The sequence below is a fragment of the Rattus rattus genome, chromosome 1 (assembly GCF_011064425.1).
Source record: "Rattus rattus isolate New Zealand chromosome 1, Rrattus_CSIRO_v1, whole genome shotgun sequence".
Classification (NCBI taxonomy): Eukaryota; Metazoa; Chordata; class Mammalia; order Rodentia; family Muridae; genus Rattus; species Rattus rattus.
In genome coordinates this window covers 25683472-25703485 of record NC_046154.1, presented here as the reverse complement: position 1 = coordinate 25703485, position 20014 = coordinate 25683472, and the positions used below count along the sequence as shown (strand labels likewise).

Genomic DNA, 20014 nt, shown 5'->3' with positions numbered 1-20014 from the left:
TCCCTAGATGAGATCTGTTGTAACTCAGGATGGCCTTAAATTCCCAGTGAAGAGAGCTGTGATTCCTCATCTTTCTCTCTCTACCTCCCAAGTGTTGGGATTACAGGCATGTGCCCAGCTTCACAATACTATTTCACAATGGTCCAAAGGTGAGAATACCCCAAATGTTGAACTTCTGAAGAGATCGACAAATCATCGCATAGACATACTTTTGTGGAATTTGATGCCACCATAAAATGCAGTAACATTTTTTTTTTTTGTTTTTTGTTTTTTGTTTTTTGAGATAGGTTTTTCTTCACAGGCCTGGCTGTCCTGGAACTTACTCTGTAGACCAGGCTGGCCCCAAACTCAGGAGATCTGCCTGCCTCTGCCTCTTGAGCACTCGGGTAGGCTCCATTGGTATAAACTAAAAAAAATGCTACATGGTGGTTATCCACACCAATCCCAGCACTCAGGGGAGGTAGGTGGATCTCTGTGAGTTTGAGGTCAACCTGGTCTACCGAGAGAACTCCAGGACAACCAAGGTTACATAGAGAAATCCTGTGTCAAAAAACAAAAAACTGCTCCATGAAAAACTAAATACAAAAAGAATTGTCTAAGTAGACTCCATCCATGGGAAATGTTCAGAATAATAGGTATAATGGGGAATGGGGAAATCCATATATACTGATTTTTTAGGACAGGGTAAATCCATATATGCTGATTTTTCAGGACAGGGTTTCTTTGTGCAGCCCTGGCTCTTCTGGAAATAAAAAAAAATTATTTTTTAAAGTAAAATATGTGTGGCCTGGCATAGCGGTGAATGCATCCTAGAACTCTGGAGGCAGAGGCAGGCAGATCTCGATGTGTGCAAAGCCAGCCTAGTCTACCTCGCGAGCGAGTTCCAGCAGCCAGGCCTATGTAAAGAGACCCCGTCTCAAAAATAAAACAAAAACAACAAGAGTGTGTGTGTGACTGGCTACGAGATACGTGTGAAATCCGAAGGCAACTTTTGGGAGTCTTTTTTCCACTCTGAGGGTCTTGGGGCTGAATTTTAGTTCGTCAGGTTTGGAAGCAAGAACCCTGTCTGGCTGAGCCATCTCCAAGGTCCTTCACGTTAACTTTTTTTAAAAAAAGCCGAGGTACACCTTTAATCTCAGCATCCAGGAGGCAGGGGCAAATAGATCTCTGAGTCTGAAGCCAGCCTGGTCTATATAGTGAATTCCAGGACAACCAGGGCAACATAGAGAAAACTTATTCTGAAAAACCAAAACCAAAACCAAACCAAAAAAAAAAAAAAAAAAAAGTCTCGGTCCCTTTAAATACAGCGGGCCGGCGGAGGTGAGTCCAAGAAGGCGGGCTTGTAAGGTCACGTGAGGCTGCGCTTGCGCAGAACGGTCACGTGGCGGCTAGCCGGGAAAATGGCGGCTTCGGGAGAGAGTGGTGCTTCTGGCGGCGGAGGTAGCACAGAGGAGGCATTTATGACCTTCTACAGTGAGGTGAGCCCGGAGTAAGGATGGTGGCCTCAGCGCGACCGCGCTCCGGCTCTATCCGCCGCGGCAGGGGGCGGCGGGACGCTTCCCGGGACCGTTGGCCCGCGCCTCCTGGCCTGGGGACTGCGGACCGGCTGCGGAGTGCGTACGCGACCGCCACTGTGGCTGCTGAGGTCCCCGGAACGGAACGCGGCGGGGCAGCTGGCCCTGTAGACCCAGACCCTGAGAGGGGTCGGCGAGTCGCTTGTCGCGCGATGCAGCCTGCTGGCTGTGGAGTCTCCGGCTGGCGGAGGCCGAGCTGCGGCGCACCTACTTTTTATTTGTAAACAGGAGGGAGGCCTTTTCCCACTCTTCTGCCATGAATTGTGTGAGTGGCGATATCTGCGGTTTATCCGTGCTGAGCACTGTTCATCGTGACAAGAATGCGTTATGTGACCCCCATCTTTAATCTGACGAACCTTAAGAGGGTGCATAAGTATTTGGTGTCAGGTAGGACAGGAGTGAACTTGCCGAGCCTTGTTGACATTGAGTCGCCAGTGCCTAATGCACGGTGGATGTTTCGCATATATTCGTTGATTAAGTGAATGGATAAATTGAGTAAAAGTAGGCTGTCTGGCGTCAGAGGCCCTCACGTTGAGTTCTTGCAAGGCAGTAAGCCTAACTGCTGTTGAAATCTTTCAAAGCATCAGTTCCCACACTTGTAACTTAATAGTGTAAGAGTTTTCACGATGATTAAAGGGTTTAATGTATAAGAAAGCAGCTTGAAAGTTATAAAGTAGAAGCAAGGCAGTAGTTTTTGAATTAGTACTTCCTGGTAGCCCAGGTTGGACCTTCTTGCTTCAGCCTCCAAAGTGCTGGGACGAGAGCCATTATCTCTTGTGCTCGTAAGAATACTTGTTACGTTAGGAAGTATTTTTCTTTCTTCACAGCGTTGGCATACTTTGCGCACTGTCTGAGAAATTTCAGTCCCTCTTGGTGGAAAATGGAGGCCGAGCAGTTCACATCTTCAGGCAGGAAGCAGAGAAAGAATGGCTGTGCTTCAGAGTTCAACACTGGGAATGAGCATGTACTCTATATCTCTTTTTGGTCTTTTTTTTTTTTTTAATTTATTTTTGACTCTGTGAGATAAGAGTTTCTCTGGGTATAACGCTAGCTGTCTTGGTGCTCTCTCTGTAGACCAGGCTGGCCTTGAACTCACAGAGATCGCCTGTCTGCCCCTCCGTCTGCCTAAGATGGTTGCCTCCATCACCTAGTTTGTCCTTTTGTTTTTAAGACAAGTTCTCAATGAAGCTTAGGTGGGCTTACTCACTTTGCAGTGTAAGCTGCTTGGAACTAGGGATCATTCTCCTGCCTCAGCCTCCCAGCTGCTACTATGCAGGAGTAAGCCACCACATCCAGCTGTTTCCTTTTGCCAAGGATCAAAAGCGGGTTTTATGCCTGCTAAGGGAGCACTCCGCCAACTGAGCCATCTCCTAAGGCCTCCATAATGGCGTTGAATGTTGCTCATAAGTCATGGTTCAGTATAGTTGTATTTCTCCTTTCAAAATGGAAAAAAGATGGATTAATTGTGCCCACATGCAGCTCTATAGCTCTGTGTTGGGAACTGTGTTTATTATCTGGGAGTCCTCTTGACGTCTGATTGTGTGAGTCAAACTGTTAGGGTAAATTTCTCACAGGTTAGGTAATTGGAAACCTCAGTCTCTGTAAGCCATAATTTTTCTATGTGTAAAATAGGGATAATGGGAGCTGGAGAGATGACTCAGCCACTAAGAGCAATGGATGCTCTTGCAGAGTTCAAATTCCAGCAGTCACATGGGGGCTCACAACCATCTGTAGTGTGATCCGATGCTTTCTTCTGGGATGCAGGTGTTCGTGCAGGTAGAGCACTCGTATACATAAAACAAAACAATATTTAAAAAAAGAAAAATGGAGATAATGCTAATACCCATGAAGTAGAATTGTTAACATAAACAATAAATGTAAATTTAAAAATTGCATGTGGTGTATATGTGTGTGCATGTATGCACAAGTGGGCACAGAGGTCATTGTTATGTGTCTTTCACCATTTGTTTTTTTTTTTTTTTTTTCTTTTTTTCGGAGCTGGGGACTGAACCCAGGGCCTTGAGCTTGCTAGACAAGCGCTCTACCACTGAGCTAAATCCCAACCCCCCGTTTGTTATTTTTTGAGACGAAATCTGTCACTGAACCTGGAGCTGAGCTTAGGCTGGCTGTCCAGTGAGCTTTGGGGATCTGCGTGTCTCCCCTTCCTTAGCTCGGGGGTTACAGGCGGATGTGCCCATGCCTAGCTCTTACATGGATGGTGGAGCGAACTATCATTGTAAAATCATTACGCTGCTGTAAGCATTCTTCAGTTTAGCAAAGTGTCTTGCACATGGTAGATATTAATAGTTGTTCGCTGAGCATTAATGTTGTGTGAAAGTAGACATTCAGCTCATTTTTACTAACGGAATTATCAATTCTTTTATCTTTTAGGTGAAGCAAATAGAGAAGAGAGATTCAGTTCTAACGTCCAAAAATCAGATTGAAAGATTGACTCGTCCTGGTTCCTCTTACTTTAATCTGAACCCATTTGAGGTGAGCAGATTGTTGTAGCATCTGCGATGGGAGAGCTTTTCATATGTATATGAATGTAGGTACATATACGTATGTAGGGTGGGCTGTTTGTTCCTTTGTTTTGAGACAGTCTCATGTATTCAATGTTGGCTTTGAACTCCAGATTCTCCTACCTCAACTTCCCAAATGCTGAGATTGTGGACATGAACCAGCACACCTGGCTAGCTATTTTAGAAACAGGATGTTACTATAGCTCAGTATGGCCTGGGGCTCACTCTATGTCCCAGGTTAGCCTTGGGCTCTGACTCTAGTTCTTCCTCAGCCTCTTAAGTGCTGGGGTTATAGGTGTAAGCTGTCGAACCTGGCTTGGGAGCAGACCTAGGTTACAGCATACACTCCAAGCTCTTTGGTTAGGAATGAAAAAACAGGAAAAGTGGTGGAATTTTTGTGGTGGTTAGGTCGTCTTTGAGGTTGAATGATTTTATTGTGAGTAGACTTGTTGATGCAGCTTAAAAAAAATAAATGAGATAAACTTTGTCCTGTTAGATGTTCTCCAACCTTTAGTAACCCAAATAGACAAGGGTTTTTTTTTGGGGGGGGAGGGCTATAGCTGGCCTGATAAATTTATAGTCCTTGACCTTAAAAAATTATAATGCCAGGTATGTAATTCTCTGTGCCCTTGGGAGGCAGAGGCAGGAATATCTCTACAAGTTTGAGGCTAGCCTGGGCTAAATAGAAAGGGGCAAGCCTAGGGCTCCAGAAAAACTTTGTTTCAAAAAAAAAAAAAAAAAAAAAAACAAAGCGAAAACTTGGTTAAAACTTTTTTGTTACCGGAAAATAAAAAATACCAAATATTCATTCAAAACAGACCTAGACTAGGAGATTTTAGAGAAGATAATGCCCTGTGTATTTTTGAACGTATCTCTAATGTAGCCAGAGTGGCTCAGCCTAGTCCTCCCACCTCACTTTGCTGAGCACCAGGAGCACAGTGTGCACCACCCACTGCGCCTGGCTCTGAACGTTTCTTCTCAACACTAATCGTTGTTCTTTCTCGTGTGATAAAAAGCCAAAAGTCATTTACCTCACGTCGCAGTGAGTTGGCTGTATGTCTTTTATTTTTCCAACACAGGGTAGCAGACAGATTCTTGTGCTGCCCTCAGCGGCTCTGTTAAGTCTGTTCCTTTAACCTTCCAAATACACTGATGATGATGATGATGATGATGATGATGATGATGATGATTATAAATTATTTTTTATTTATATGAGTACACTGTTGCTGTCTTCAGAAACACCAGAAGAGAGCATCAGATCTCATTACAGATGGTTGTGAGCCACCATGTGGTTGCCTGGATTTGAACTCAGGGCCTCTGGAAGAGCAGTCAGTGCTCTTAACCACTGAGCCATCTCTCTAGCCCCACAACAAGTATTCTTAATCACTGAACCATTTCTCTAGCCACTGTTTTTATTTAAATCATGTGTACATGTCTGTGTGTGGGTCTCTGCACATGAGTAGGTGAGAAGGGTGCACATGGGGACCAGACCTGCGGCATTTCCTGGAACTGGATTACAAGTGGCTGGGAGCTGAGCTCTTGTTCTAGGGCAGTGCATGATCTTAACCCCTAAGACATCCAGCCCTGTTTTTATTTTTATAGTCAGAATCTCTCTTTATGGCTTAGGTTAGTCTATAACTCCTAACAGTTTTATCTCAAGTTCCTAAATACTGGGATCGTGAGTGAACCACTGTGCTGAGCCCATGTTCATATCTTTACTCTGCCTAGGTTCTGACAGAATCTTGGCAGCCTGACTCTGGGCTTTCCCTCCTCATCCTTTCTTGGCACTCCATGCCAAGCTGCTGCTCTGTGTGGACTATTCTCACCCAGCATGGGCTCTAGCACTTTAACTAAATACTACTTCTTGGGTGGTCACTCGCTTCTTTATCCCGGGTGAGCTCTATGCTCTGACACCATGTTCTAGACTGTGAGATTGAGTGTATAGGATTTCACTTGGTTTTACTTAGTGGAATGATTATAGGCAGAAGCGGAGACAGAAGGCATTCGAGGAGGCGGATGCATACTGAAACACACACTCACACACAGGTCCTCTCCCTCCTGGGTTGGTTGGTTCATTTTGAGACAGTGTCTCATGTCTCAAGATTGGCATTGAGTTGGTTACATAGCCAAGGATGGTCTTGACTTTCTGATCTTGTGTGTAGGATTCTAGGACCACTCCCCACCCCCAGTCTTCTGTGTTTTGAGACTGTACTGCTTGTAAGCAAGGCTGCCCCCTACACTTACCGTCTTTCTGCCTCTTTTCCTAGGATTGAGATGACATGTGGGCAGCCATGCCCGGCTTTACAGTTTTGATCTTGGTTCTTCCAGGTTCTTCAAATAGATCCTGAAGTGACAGATGAAGAAATAAAAAAGAGGTTCCGCCAGGTATGGTGCTGTTGCTCTCCTTAGAGCTAGGGCTTCCTGTTTGTTTCTTCATGATGGGGGTCTCATACCGCTTAGGCTTGCCTAGAGCTTTGTACTGTGTAATTAGGATGATCTTGAACTTCAGATCCTCCCGGTTTAACTGCCTTAGTTCTGAGATTGCAGGCATGTGCCACTCCTGGTCTATGGGGTGCTGGGATTGAACCCGGGTTTTCATATATACTAAGACAAGCACTCTATCAATTCAGCTATATCGTAGGCATGATTTTTGAGACATGATTTGGGGGCCGAAATTAACCCCACATTACTTTTCAAATTAAGGCTAGTTAACTGTTGTCATACCCTTACAGCGGCATGTATGTGTGGTGATGTAAAATGTTAAATAATGTAAAAGTTTTTCTGTGAGTACAATGATTTTTCTATCCAACTAGAGTATCTACAGACTTATTTTTATTCGAGGTAGGATCTCATGTTGTCATACTGTCCTCACACATTCTGGTTTATAAGATTGTCCTAACGCACCTTTAAGTAGCTACCATATCATACGCCTAACCCACTCAGTCACTTTATGTCTTGCAAATGGTTGTAAATACTCAAGAAATATCCCACTTAGGTTAGAGAGATGGCTCAGCAGGTAAAAGTACCTGCTGTGGAGCCTGATGGCCTGAGTTTGATCCCGGAACCCACGTGGTAGGAGAGAGCTGACTCTAGTAAATGTCCTCTGACAGCATGTGCTCACACCCTCCACCCAGGAAACACAAGACGTTTCTAAAAAATACATTGCCTGGCTTAACGTAACAATGCTTTTGAAATTTCTTCAGGAGAGACGCTCTCTCGTCTCTGATTCTTACCAGTGTCTTTTTAGCGTCTATGTTCTTTATATTGTCATGCTTTGCACATGTGAGTGGGGCCTGGCCAGTGCTGACTGTCGTTCTGAACAACAGTCTTACTGGTTGTACTAAAGCCCATTGCTCGCTCCTGTGAGGTGGATTTCCACATTGCTGACTCATAGCTCCCACATGCTGTATTAAGCTAAGATGCATTTTGTTTTTGCCTGCTCAATCATTTCCCATTATATAACTTTATAGCTTTACTCCACTGGTCTGTGCTCAAACTTAGCATCCCATCCTCTCCTCTCCCCATAGTCTTGTTTTCCAGTACAGCCCGTTAGCAGTTATTCCCAATATAACAAACGTTTTTTAGTCACTAATTAAACTTTTCCTGAGTAAACAAACTTGAGTTACGACTTCTTCGTGATTCATTAGATGGCTTCATAGTTAAGAGCACATATGACTTTAGTTTTAATCTATTTTCTTACGTAAAAGCTGTGTACTTGAACAAGTGCTTTGGGCTTTTCTGTGTCTGTTTTACTTCACCTGGTAAATGTGTCCAAATAGTTAAATGAGGCATCACATACAGAAGGCTTTCAATGGATGTCTTGATGCTTTGAATATGTTAACCATTGTCCAGCCTCCTCTGTGAGGTTTGGAGAATGGGTCTCCATTTTCCATTTATGCTGATTACTTGCATTGGTTATTTGCTCACACAGCAAACTATTTAGATGTAGGTACTTTGTGTCTTTTCCAGGGGTAGAGCAGGAAGTGAGGTGAGATAGGCTGACTGAGTTGCTCAGGGTTGCAAAGCTAGCTTGTGACTAAGGTTAGAATCACAAATCAGGATTGTGGGTCTGGAACTTCCAGCATTAACAGTAGGTTTCCATTTCCCAAGATGGTTCTTTTTGCTCCACAGTGTGGTGGTAGCGAGGCAGGAATCAATCTTGGAAGTGTCTGAAGGAATCATCTGGGGAGGTTCTCTTACAAAACACTCGGGCTTTACTTATTCACTAATGGTGTGCATGAAGAGTTCAGATCACGTCCATGAAGTGCTGATGAACCTGACTTCTCTCTTCTATGCAGTTGTCTATCTTGGTGCATCCTGACAAAAACCAGGACGATGCTGACAGAGCACAGAAGGCTTTTGAAGGTATTTGTACATTTACCTATGTTTGAGTAATAGAGCTGTCAATGTAAGGAATAACTGGTTATGAAGAGCTGTGGATTTCAGTAAAGCAGCCATTTAAGCAGGATGTTTCCTCGGGGGCTGGGTGTGTAGCTCAGTGCTTGCCTAGCTAGCATGCTTAAGGCCCTGGGTCCAGTCCCCAGTACTGCAGAGAAAGTGTAGTGACCTTGCTCTGTTAAAACCTTTGTGCCTACCAATATACTTCTATTGCTTAGGTTCTTTTTTCTTTGTTAAACATAAGTGGGAAATACTTTATCAATGTCTTAAGTCTAGATATGGTATTTTAGCCTTGACCGTATATTTAATGATTTTTCCTAAGACTTTCAAGGTCATTGCTATGGTTGTATGCCTTTTTTTAAAAATGGGTTTAACAAAGGTAAATAATTTAACAAAGTAGGGAATGTTTTTAGACAGTGCAGATCCATTTGCACTGCTGAGTACAGCTCAGACTTTGAGAGGGTATTTGCAGAAACAGTTAACTTCAATGTTTTGCATTAGCTGTGGACAAAGCTTACAAGTTGCTACTGGATCAGGAGCAAAAGAAGAGGGCCCTGGATGTAATTCAGGCAGGAAAAGAATACGTGGAACACACTGTAAGTATCTCTAGTGCTGCTGTGTTTACAGGAAGTGACAGCAAGCCTGGGGCACCATGTAGAAGGGTGTGTGCAAGCCAGCAGTGCAGGCCACTGGTTGTTCTTTGTACCATTTAGCTGTGGTGCTTGGGAATAGTGCCAAAGGCTAGCATTCATTCCTGAGAGAAGAGCTCAGGGTGAGGTGGCTAGGACACTGCCACTCCCACTTGCCCCACCAGTCCTGTGTGGTGCTGACAGCACTTTTGTTCTCCAGCCCAGGTGCCATCCTACCTCAGAGAGTGCAGAAGTGGAGTTGCTCTGACCCCGTTGACTCCCTGGTTATACTTTTGTTGGAGGATTTAGAAAGGAGAAAGGCTGTCAGGGAGCTGAGGGAATGTCCAGATGAGTGACAGCGCTCTGAAGACTCCATTGAACAAATTAGGTCACAACCTCTGTCTGTTTGTTTAAAGTGGGGTCTTGCTGGGGTTGCAGGACAGTTTAGCCTGGGCTGGCCTTGACTTCTTAATTCTCTCCTGAGCCATGGGGTTATGGGGTGTATGCCATTGTGTCCAGGTAGAAAGACTTTTTGGGGGGGCTGGATTATTTTGAAAGAGGGTCGTATATAGTTCAGGCTGGCCTCGAATTAGCTATGTACCTGAGACTGACTGTAAATTCTTTTTAAGTCTGTCAGATTTATCTTATGTGTATGAATGTTTTGTCTGCATGTATGTATGTGCACCATGGGCCTGGTATGCAGGGAGGTCAGAAGAGGGTGGCATGATCCTCTGGTAGTTTATGGGATGGGTCTGGGCCATTGTGGGTGCTGGGAACTGAACCTGGATCCTTGCCGGAGCAGCTGCTGAACCATGTTGAGAACACTGGATCTGGCATTCCTGATCTTTCTCCATGTGCAGTTGCTAGGATTGTAGGTATGTGCCCCTCTGCCCAGTTACAAAGCCTCTCTTTTATCCAGTGGAGCAAGAATCCCAATACCGTGTCCAGAGTGATTCCAGTGGAGTGAATCAGGGGTCCACCTTACTTGAAGAGCTTTGGAATCTGAATCAGAGCTTTATAGGCCATAACAATAAAGACGGGCTCGTCTTAGATAAGGATAGGGAGGGAAAGTTGGAAAAGCAAGGGGCTATACCCGGGTCCTGCTGGCTGCATGGCACACTGCATTGTAGGGTCAGTCCTGTTAGAGATTAGAAGAGCACAGGACAGTTTCTTCAGTCCTCTCTGCATTTTGCTTATAAAGAATTGTCTTTAGAGTTCCTGGCCACAAGGGGGCAGTAAAGTATTTCTGAGTCTGGCTGCCCTCATGTCTCTAACGGGAGCAGTGTCTCTGAATTCTCAGAACTGAGATGTGTAGTGGCAGAGTAGCGAGCATGCCCATTAATGCTGTGCGTGTGGAAATTATGGTTTCCTGGACTCTCACAGTGGACGCTACCAAGAATATACTTTAGAAATACGATTTATACCTACAATGCCGTACATTTTGTAGATTCTTCTAAAGCTCGGCAAATGTGCTCTTTGTTCTAACTCTGTGACCACAAGTTAAGAAAGCCATGTCTTAGGCTGTCGACCGTGGCCCAGCCTTTATGACTTGGGGACAACATCTCTGCTGGTTACCCTTTCCCTGATGTTTGCTGAGGTGCAGGCTAGTGTGGGCTTTAGATGAGGGAGAGGAAGGACCCAAGGCTCCACCTCTTAGTTGCTTTTACAGTGTTTTCTATCAGAAATGATTGCTGTTGTTATTACTGTTACTGTTACCAATGGTGCAGGAGGAGGCTCTTGCCTTCATCTTCTCCTGTGCCCGTGGAAAGTGTGTGGATATCCCATCCTATGGAAAAGTGCACATATGTACAGCTCAGTGGCTATTCTTAAAGGGCAGTGTTCATCTTCTGATGAAAAAAATTCTTCTTAGGTGAAAGAGCGAAAAAAGCAACTAAAGAAGGAAGGGAAGCCTACGAATGTAGAGGAAGATGATCCCGAGCTGGTGAGTTACCGTGGGAAACCACTGTCCTGTGTGACGGGTGGATTAAAGAGAAAGCCTCCTTTAACCTGTAGACGGACATTCATTTACCTTTTTTCCCATCCTGTGTGTAGATATGTTTGTCGTACATCTGGGTATGTGTTACATGTACGTCATGTTTGCATGTGTGGTCGTCGTGTGTGCACACATGTGTAGGAGGCAGGAGTTATATGCTCTAGCATTTTTTATCTAGTTCCTTTAGACAGGGTCTTTCACTGAACTCCACTGTTGGCCATCAAACCCCACTAATTGTGCTGTCCCCTAATTGTGCAGGCATGTGTAGCCACATTGAGAGCTGAAGCTTGTCCCTCAGGGCCTCATGTTTGACAGCAGGCATTCTAATTTGCTAACCATCTCCTCAGCTTTTAGTATAAAGCCATTGCCAGTCCTCTTCCCCTCCCTTCCCTCCTCCCTCCCTCCCTCCTCCTTCCTTCCTTCCTTCCTTCCTTCCTTCCTTCCTTCCTAGACAGGGTTTCTCTGTTTAGCCCTGACTTTCCTGTAACTCACTTTGTAGATCAGGCTGGCCTCAAACTCACAGAGATCCTGCTGCCTGTGCCTCCCAAGTGCTGGGATTAAAGGTGTGTACCACACTGCCTGGCATCATCATTTCTTAAATGTACATCTGATGGAGTTTGCAGTTGATGATTTTATAAACCACAGATGCAACGTATTATATATAATTACAGTTTTACGTTTCTTTTGAGATACATAGGAACCTTAGGTACTTGTGAAGGAAGCTGGGGCTGGAAAGATCCCTGTTTTTTGCAGAGGACCTGGATTCAGTTCCTAGCACACACATGGTGGCTCACAATGCCTTGTTAAATAATTCCAGTTCCAAGAGATCTGATGCATTCTCTTGTTCCTCCTCACCCCACAAACATTAGTTAATCGAATAAAAAAACTTGGGTAAACCAGGTGTGGCGGTTCAAACCTTTAATCTCAGCACTTGGGAGGTAGAGGCAGGTAGATCTCTGTAAGTTTTGAGGCCAGCCTGGTGTATATAATGAATTCCAGCGCAGCCAGAGCTCCATCAAAAATAGGGCAGGAACTGATCAGCAGAGGCCATGGAGGGGCGCTCAGTCGGCTTTGTTAGACAACCCAAGACCACCAGCCCAAGAAGGCACCGCCCACAGTGGGCCTGGGACAGCTTCATCAGACACTAATTAGGAAAATGCTGTACAGTTAGGTATTATGGAGGCAATTTTTTCAACCAATGTTCCCTCCTTTTAGATAATTCTAGCTTGTGTCAAGATGGCATAAAACTAGCCATCACATACTAATAGACACATGTATACATACAGATGCATACACCTACATACACTGGTACAAAGGAGCTTAAAAGTTGAGTTCTAGGGAGATGGCTTTTATTTATTTTTAATTTTTAAAGTAAATGTGCATGGGTGTTTTGCCTGAATGACGTATGTGTGCCACATATACGCCTGGTACCCTCAAAGGCCACAAGAGGGCATTCAGTCTCCAGGGAATAGTTACAGATAGTTGTTAGCCAGCTACCATATGAGTGCCGGGAAGAGCAGCCGGTGCTCTTAACCACTGAACCGTCTCTTTACCTCACTATTTAGTGCTTTTTTTTTTTTTTTGGTTCTTTTTTTCAGAGCTGGGGACCGAACCCAGGGCCTTGCGCTTCCTAGGCAAGCGCTCCACCACCGAGCTAAATCCCCAACCCCTATTTAGTGCTTTTAAAGATACTAAAATATTTTCTGCTAGAGAATTGGCTCAGTGGGTCAAATGCTTGCCATGCAAGTCTGAGAATCAGAATTTAGATCCCCAAACCGCAGCAAAACCTGGATGGTCATGTCATGGCGGCTGCCTGTCTGGAGGAATGCTGGACTAGCTGGACGTGCTAAGCTCCAGGTTCAGGACAGGCTAAGCTGCCTTGCTCAGTCAAGTTGAGAGCAGTTGAGGAAGATACTTGATGCCATCTTCTGGCCTCCACATTCACCCTCATGTGCACCTGCATACATGTACATTCACACGCAAACATCATTATACATATCCATGTGTGTGCACCATACACACATAAAGATAATGTGATATTTATTAAATGTTACCCAGTTGCTGTCCTTCCTGAGCACCTCGTAGCAGCTGACAGTATTAAAGAGAAGCAACAGAATGCTGGGGACTCCATTTTTTTCCCTCCATGCTCTTTGCCTGCTGCGTCTGATCTGAGTTCATGACCCTACTATATAGACACTTTCTTTCCTGTACTTCATGTGTAACTCAGAATACTTTCTGTTGGGAATAAAACACTGTAAACAACAACATAATCTCTGCTCTGAAAAACTCGTAGTTGGTTGGTGCTACTGGTAAGGAGCATTCCTCAGGCAGAGGACTTGAGTGTGGGTCCCAGCCTCCTCACCGTGCCTCCCAATGGTCTGCGTCTCCAAAGGATCCGACGCCCTCTTCTGGACTTTATGTACACTCGTGTGTGCACAACCCTGCATGCAGCCACACATTTATACGTATTTACAATAAATCTTTTAGATAAAAAATGAAATAAGGGGCCGGAAAGATGGCTCAGCAGTAGAATGTACTCACTGCTCTACGGACGACCTGTGTTTCATTCCCAGCACCCACAGGATGGCATTTGTAACTAAGTTCCATGGGGTCCGATGCCTTTTTTCTTTTTTTTTAAAGATTTATTTATTTTATGTGAGTACACTGTTACTCTCTTAGGACACATCAGAAGAGGGCATCAGCTCCCATTGCAGATGGTTGTGAGCCACCATGTGGTTGCTGGGAATTGAACTCAGGACCTCTGGAAGAGCCATCTCTCCAGCCCCGATTCAGTATCTTCTTACCTTTGTGGGTAATACATACATAATGCACCCACTTACTCATGTGTATAAAGCGAATAAAGTAAAAAAAAAGAAAGAAGCCTTCATGAGTTTAGTGCACACCTATCTATGAGCTAGTAGTTGGGAGGCTGAATGAAGCAGGGAATTGCCCTGAGTTTGAGCCCAGCTTGGGCTACATAGTTAGACTCTGTCTCCAGAAAACAGCCCACAACAAACAAACAAGACCTAAGCACGACCTCACCAAACTTACTGAGAGCAAAGAAGTAGAATGCTGAGGGCCTGTGGTGTGTAGGGATTGTGTGGTGGGATCCGAGGGCCCTGTGGTTTGTAGGGATTGTGTGGTGGGATCCGAGGGCCCTGTGGTTTGTAGGGATTGTGTGGTGGGATCCGAGGGCCCTGTGGTTTGTAGGGATTGTGTGGTGGGATCCGAGGGCCCTGTGGTTTGTAGGGATTGTGTGGTGGGATCTGAGGGCCTGTGGTTTGTAGGGATTGTGTGGTGGGATCCGAGGGCCCTGTGGTTTGTAGGGATTGTGTGGTGGGATCTGAGGGCCTGTGGTTTGTAGGGATTGTGTGGTGGGATCTGAGGGCCTGTGGTGTGTAGGGATTGTGTGGTGGGATCCGAGGGCCCTGTGGTTTGTAGGGATTGTGTGGTGGGATCCGAGGGCCCTGTGGTTTGTAGGGATTGTGTGGTGGGATCCGAGGGCCCTGTGGTTTGTAGGGATTGTGTGGTGGGATCTGAGGGCCTGTGGTGTGTAGGGATTGTGTGGTGGGATCTGGCCACATTTCTTGAATTGGTACAAGTCCAAATAGTAGCCCTGGTGATAGTGACAACTGCAGCATAGTTTCTTAAAAGGCTGAGTGCACTGCGAGTTAAAGGTGGTGGTAGAGGTTTCAGCTGAGGCCTTGGGTTTCATCCTCTGTACTCTTGGTCTTTATGCTCCTATCAGTGTATTGCCTAAAGGGCACCGTGTAAGCTGAAAGTGGCTCCGTGAAGGTAGAGCATGTCTGCCCTGTGGGCACACGGGGTGGTGGCTGACATGGAACCTCTGCACCACGTGTCCCTCAGGGTCTTGGCTCTGCTATGGCTCTGCCTACAAAGATGTGGCTGCCACCTTCCTAGTCCAGGTGTCTGATCAGGAGGGAATAAAGGAGGGGTACGAGATATGCCACTCCTTCTAAGAACGTCCTAGACGTCGTATTTAAGTGCATTGAGTACATTGACTAAACTCTGAGTCACATGGCCATACCTAGCTGTGAGGAAGTCTGATTAGTGGCTTTGTCCCTTAAGACATGGTTGCAGTTTTGGGCATGTGTTTGTCCCCATCTATTCACTATGTAGGAGTCAGCTTCGTTCTGGCCACTAAATCAAAATTATAAAATATTTATAGAAAGGAAGAGTAAAAGTTGGAATTTTGGAGAGAAGCCCCCTTTAAAATTCCCGGTGGTGGTGGTGGTGGTGGTGGTGGTGGTGGTGGTGGTGGTGGTGGTGGTGGTGGTGGTGGTGGTGTGTGTGTCTGTCTTAGCAGACCGTCTGCAGGCTAGAAGAGGAAGGTCTCCCAGGCAGGTGTCTTTGCTCCTGAGGAGACAGTGTTGTTAATTGCTTCTCCCTGCAGACAGTTCATTTCCCAACTGTAATTTTTAGGTCTCTAAATGTAATCGCTTGATGTCAATGTTGATGTGAAATGTTTACTTTTATTTTCTTTTGTCTTTAATTTTCTTACAGTTCAAACAGGCAGTCTACAAACAGACCATGAAGCTGTTTGCTGAGCTGGAGATTAAAAGGAAAGAGAGAGAAGCCAAAGAAATGCATGAGAGGTGCCTGTCTCTGTGTTCGTCTTAGCCCCGTTTAAATGCACAGATGAGCTCTGGGGTCTCTGGGGTCTCTGCGGGTCTCTGCGGGTCTCCTGGTGAATCTGAACAAGCTGGAGAGGCGGGGCCCCAGCTCAGTTGGGCGGCTCTTACCAGCACACAGGAGACCAGGTTGTCTGAGCCAGTCAGCCATTGTACGGTTTTGGGAAATACTGACGGCACCTGTCCTTAGGGATCCCATTCCTATTGATTAGTGCAGTGTGTTTTCTTCCTCCCTCTCCGGAATGCAGTAGATAGAGTCGGTGAGGCTCTTTTCTGGGCCTCGTAGCTGCGGCTGTGGTGAGTAGATAGGACTGTAATGGAATAACTTCAGCGTGTTACTCTGCTCAAGTGAGATTTCCTTTGATTGTCAGAAGTGTGGAGGTTGCCAGGTATGGTGGAACACGCCCGCCCTTGATCCCAGCACTTGAGAGGTGAAGGCAGAAGAAAGAGTAGCTCAAGACTATTTTTGGTTAAATAGCAAGTCTGAGGCCAGCTTGAATGACTTGAAACAGTTTCAGAAAAAAAAGAAAAGGAAGCCAGACCTGGTGGTTCCTGCCTTCAATCCTGGGAGAGGCAGGCGGATCTCTTGTGAGTGTGAGGCTGGCCTGGTCAGAGCAGCCTTGACTATTACACAGAGAAACAAACAAGTGAAACACTGGGGTCGTGTGGCACCTGCATTTTCTGCTGTTGACTAGAGTAATTGAGTTAGACTTTGCTAATCGAGTTTGTCTGAAATACCATTTTTGGGTTGGGTTTTGTCGTCTGCATCTTTAGGATGAGGCGTCCCTGGCTGGGACCCTGTGCTCCTGCACAGCTGTGCCTTCCCTCCAGGGAGCACAGAATAAACCCTGCTCTGCTTTCTCCTAGGAAGCGACAGAGAGAAGAGGAGATCGAAGCCCAGGAAAAAGCCAAGCGAGAAAGAGAATGGCAGAAAAACTTTGAGGTGAGTGTCTGAGGGGAGGAGCTGAGATGGGCCATTCTGGGGGCTCTAGAACTGCCTGGGGCAGACTGAAGTGGGGTGTACTGGATAAGAGCGGGCACCGGGGAAGCAGTCAGGGCTGCTTCGCCTTCGTGGCTTTCCCTGACATGGACACTGACAGCCTCCACGTGGGCCAACACAAGCGGCTTCCAGGCAACATGAGGCCTCTCCTTAGCCTTGAGGACAACTTGTGAGAACAGGTGGGATGGGAGGGTTGAGCTAAGATCTCCTGTCTATAGTTAGACTACATACAAACCACTGAGTCAGCTTCTTCTGACCCAATTATCCACTTTGCAGAGAGGCTTCTGACATTTTGGTTGGTTTTTTGTTTTGTTTTGTTTTTGTTTTGTTTTTTTAAGACAGTCTCACTTTATAGCCCAAGGTATCTTGGAAGTCATTATGTAGCTTGGGCTGTCCTTGAACCCTTGATCTTTCCTCAGCCACTCCAGTGCTCGGATTACAGTATGAGCCACCATGCCAGCTCACCTTGTAGCTTTTGAACTGGATTCATTGCTCTTCAAGTGTCCTACCCAGTTGTGGATTGCGTTTGGTCTTTTATGGGAGTTATATTTAGGGTAGAGCTTGGCTAACTAATTTTTGGCTCTGTTTCTGTCCTGCTTTATGGAAAGGGAAAGTAAATAGCTCATCTGATAATGAAGTAAAAAGCTTTGTAGCCAGAGAGTGGCTGGTTTTGGGACATCCCATCGAAGTTGTCAGGGGAACAGCAGGAACAAGGTGAACAAAGAATGGCTGTGCTCCTAGTTAGCTCCCTGGTAAAAACTAGTCAGCTCTCATCGCCATACAGTCCTGTCCAACACACACTGTAGTCAGCTTTTTGTAAAAGTTCGAAGAAACAAGCCAGGGGCCAGCCATAATGGAGCACACATTTGTCCCAGCAGTCAGAAAGCAGAGGGGGGCAAGTCTCTGGGAATTCAACACTAGTTTGGTCTACATAGTAAGCTCCAGACCAGTTAAGGCTACATAGTGAAATGCTGTCTTAAAAACACCAAATAGGGGGCTGGAGAGATGGCTCAGCGGTTAAGAGCACTGACTGCTCTTCCAGAGGTCCTGAGTTCAATTCCCAGCAACCACATGGTGGCTCACAACCATCTGTAATGGGATCTGATGCCCTCTTCTGGTGTGTCTGAAGACAGTGACAGTGTAGTGCACTCACATACATAAAATAAATAAATCTTTTTTTTTTTTTTTCTCGGAGCTGGGGACCGAACCCAGGGCCTTGCGCTTCCTAGGCAAGCGCTCTACCACTGAGCTAAATCCCCAACCCATAAATCTTTAAAAAAACAAAACACCAAATAAAGAGAAGTAGTAAGCTAGTTCTGGGAGTGTAGCTCAGCATGGGAAACGACGCACGCAACACTCACTTAGAGGTCCACAGTGAACGGCCTTGTGATGTCTTTACCCATCTCATCCTCTTCGAAACTGCTTTGAGAGGGTGCTGGGAAACCTCGCTGGGTCTTTAGAGGAGGGAGAAGGCCCCTGCCCCTGCCCCTGCAGGCTAATCAGGGTTGGGCCATAGGAGGATGTTGGTGCAGGACAGGCTCAGCCCTTTTGCTCATTAATGACCTTACCTTGACCTTTGATGACTATGAATGATCTTTCTTTCAGGAAAGTCGGGATGGTCGAGTGGACAGTTGGCGAAATTTCCAGGCGAATACAAAGGGCAAGAAGGAGAAGAAGAATCGGACCTTCCTGCGGCCACCGAAAGTCAAGATGGAGCAGCGGGAGTGAGCAGACCATGGCGGAGCCTCCCTGGCCAGAGTCTCCCCACTGCCTCCTCCTGCTTCAAGGACTCATTCTTTCTCCCCCTCCCCAACATAGAGTAGCCATTGCTTTCTAGTCTATTTTGTTTTCAATACAATTTAATATCAATCAGAGTAATTCTTTGTACATTGAGGGGAGGGGCTTGGTCTAACCTCCCATCCTCACCCACGGAACCACCAGGATTGGAAGGAGCTCCTGACTCTTGCCGCCGCCTTTCCCCATAGCCTGTAACTTAATGTTTTATATTCGAATTGTGGTGGCTTGAAGTCATGTATAGCTTGTGGAAATCTTCCAATTGAATGTCTTGCTTTCAGTGGTATCACCCCGACTTCAGATCAGCCTGGGCCACCTTGGGAAGCCATCCTTGAGGCCCTGGCTCCAATAGGAGAGGCATGGTGGACTCACACAGCAGTCACTTGTCCTGACACCCTGTGGTGTTTGGCACGAGGCTCCCAGCCACTTAAACCTGTTCACTTTCCAAAGAGTTTGCCATCTTCCAGCCTGTCCCATTGTGTCCTCGCTTGTCTGCATTCATTAGCGGTAATATTCTTTTACGTATAATAAATTTTTATACCCAAGCCTTTGATGTTCTTCCTTGGGTGTGACTCCAGGGCAGGCAAGTTCATTATCTTGCATGGCCCAGCCCTGAGAGTGTCTTGCAGCTGGACGCACATAGCTCCCTACACTAATTTGTTAAGTCTTAGCCAGTTTACCTACAAAATGGGACTAAGGGCTGGGGACATGCTCTGTGGTGGAGTGCTTGCCGAGCATGTGTGAGGGTCTAGGCTCAAAACTCAAAACCGCAAAGGTAAGTATCACGTATGGCGAGGCTGATGGCTGTGTATGAGGCCCTGACTTCAGCACCACCAACAGTTTTGATTGATTTCACCGTAGGAAATCACTGTTTCAGATCTGGATCTGACGTTGTCACCACACTGTCCTCCGTGGGTGTTGTCAGTATCCTATCTGTAAAGTAAGATGCCGCTCACTCTGAGGGTGAAATGTCCTGTGTACACTCATCCGCTAACAGTGTATGCTCAGCCTGTGGGAGGGGCGTAGTAAGTGTAGAGCTGATGCCTGAATGACTGGGCATTCTGTTGTGCCGCTTGTGGGCGTGTCCAAGTGAGATGGCTACCGAAGGCAAGGTGTGCACATCTTCAGTTTGTTCCTTGTGGGTGGAGGCTGGGCCTTGATGTCACGCTTCCAGGTATAGCTGGGCGTGTCCAAAGCACGTAAGCTACAGTAAAAGCAAGGCACAGGGAGGGAAGTGTGGTCACTGCAGAACTACTGCATGTCCTGAGCTGATGCAGTGTCCTGGGCAGGGAGCAGCTCCCAGAGCTTTCCAGGCAGGCAGAGTGAGTGGCCCCTCCTGCATACAGGCACTGCTGCTGGAAGTCGTGGTTCCGTTCAGCCGCTTGCAAGCCCACCTTGCTTCTCAGAAGGCCATGCCAGCAATAAGCCACAGCAATTAGCCTACTCCATCAA

The 20014-nt window shown here is 46.2% G+C and overlaps 1 protein-coding gene across 1 annotated transcript; it reads left to right on the top strand.

Annotated features, from left to right (window-relative positions):
- The first annotated feature begins 1363 nt into the window (after positions 1-1363).
- On the top strand, positions 1364-19107 carry Dnajc8 (DnaJ heat shock protein family (Hsp40) member C8). Its single transcript, XM_032896727.1, has 9 exons — positions 1364-1478; positions 3966-4067; positions 6425-6481; positions 8395-8461; positions 8996-9090; positions 10994-11065; positions 15641-15732; positions 16636-16711; positions 18374-19107. Exons 1-9 carry the CDS (start codon positions 1401-1403, stop codon positions 18494-18496), a joined length of 762 nt encoding a protein of 253 aa, XP_032752618.1. The 5' UTR covers positions 1364-1400; the 3' UTR covers positions 18497-19107.
- Positions 19108-20014: the final 907 nt, after the last annotated feature.

Excerpts from the sequence above, each read along its gene's own strand:
- Dnajc8 (XM_032896727.1), top strand. The coding sequence starts at position 1,401 with ATGGCGGCTTCGGGAGAGAGTGGTGCTTCTGGCGGCGGAGGTAGCACA. Across the intron at positions 11,066-15,640 it reads AGGAAGATGATCCCGAGCTG|TTCAAACAGGCAGTCTACAA; the intron begins GTGAGTTACCGT and ends ATTTTCTTACAG. Across the intron at positions 15,733-16,635 it reads GCCAAAGAAATGCATGAGAG|GAAGCGACAGAGAGAAGAGG; the intron begins GTGCCTGTCTCT and ends GCTTTCTCCTAG.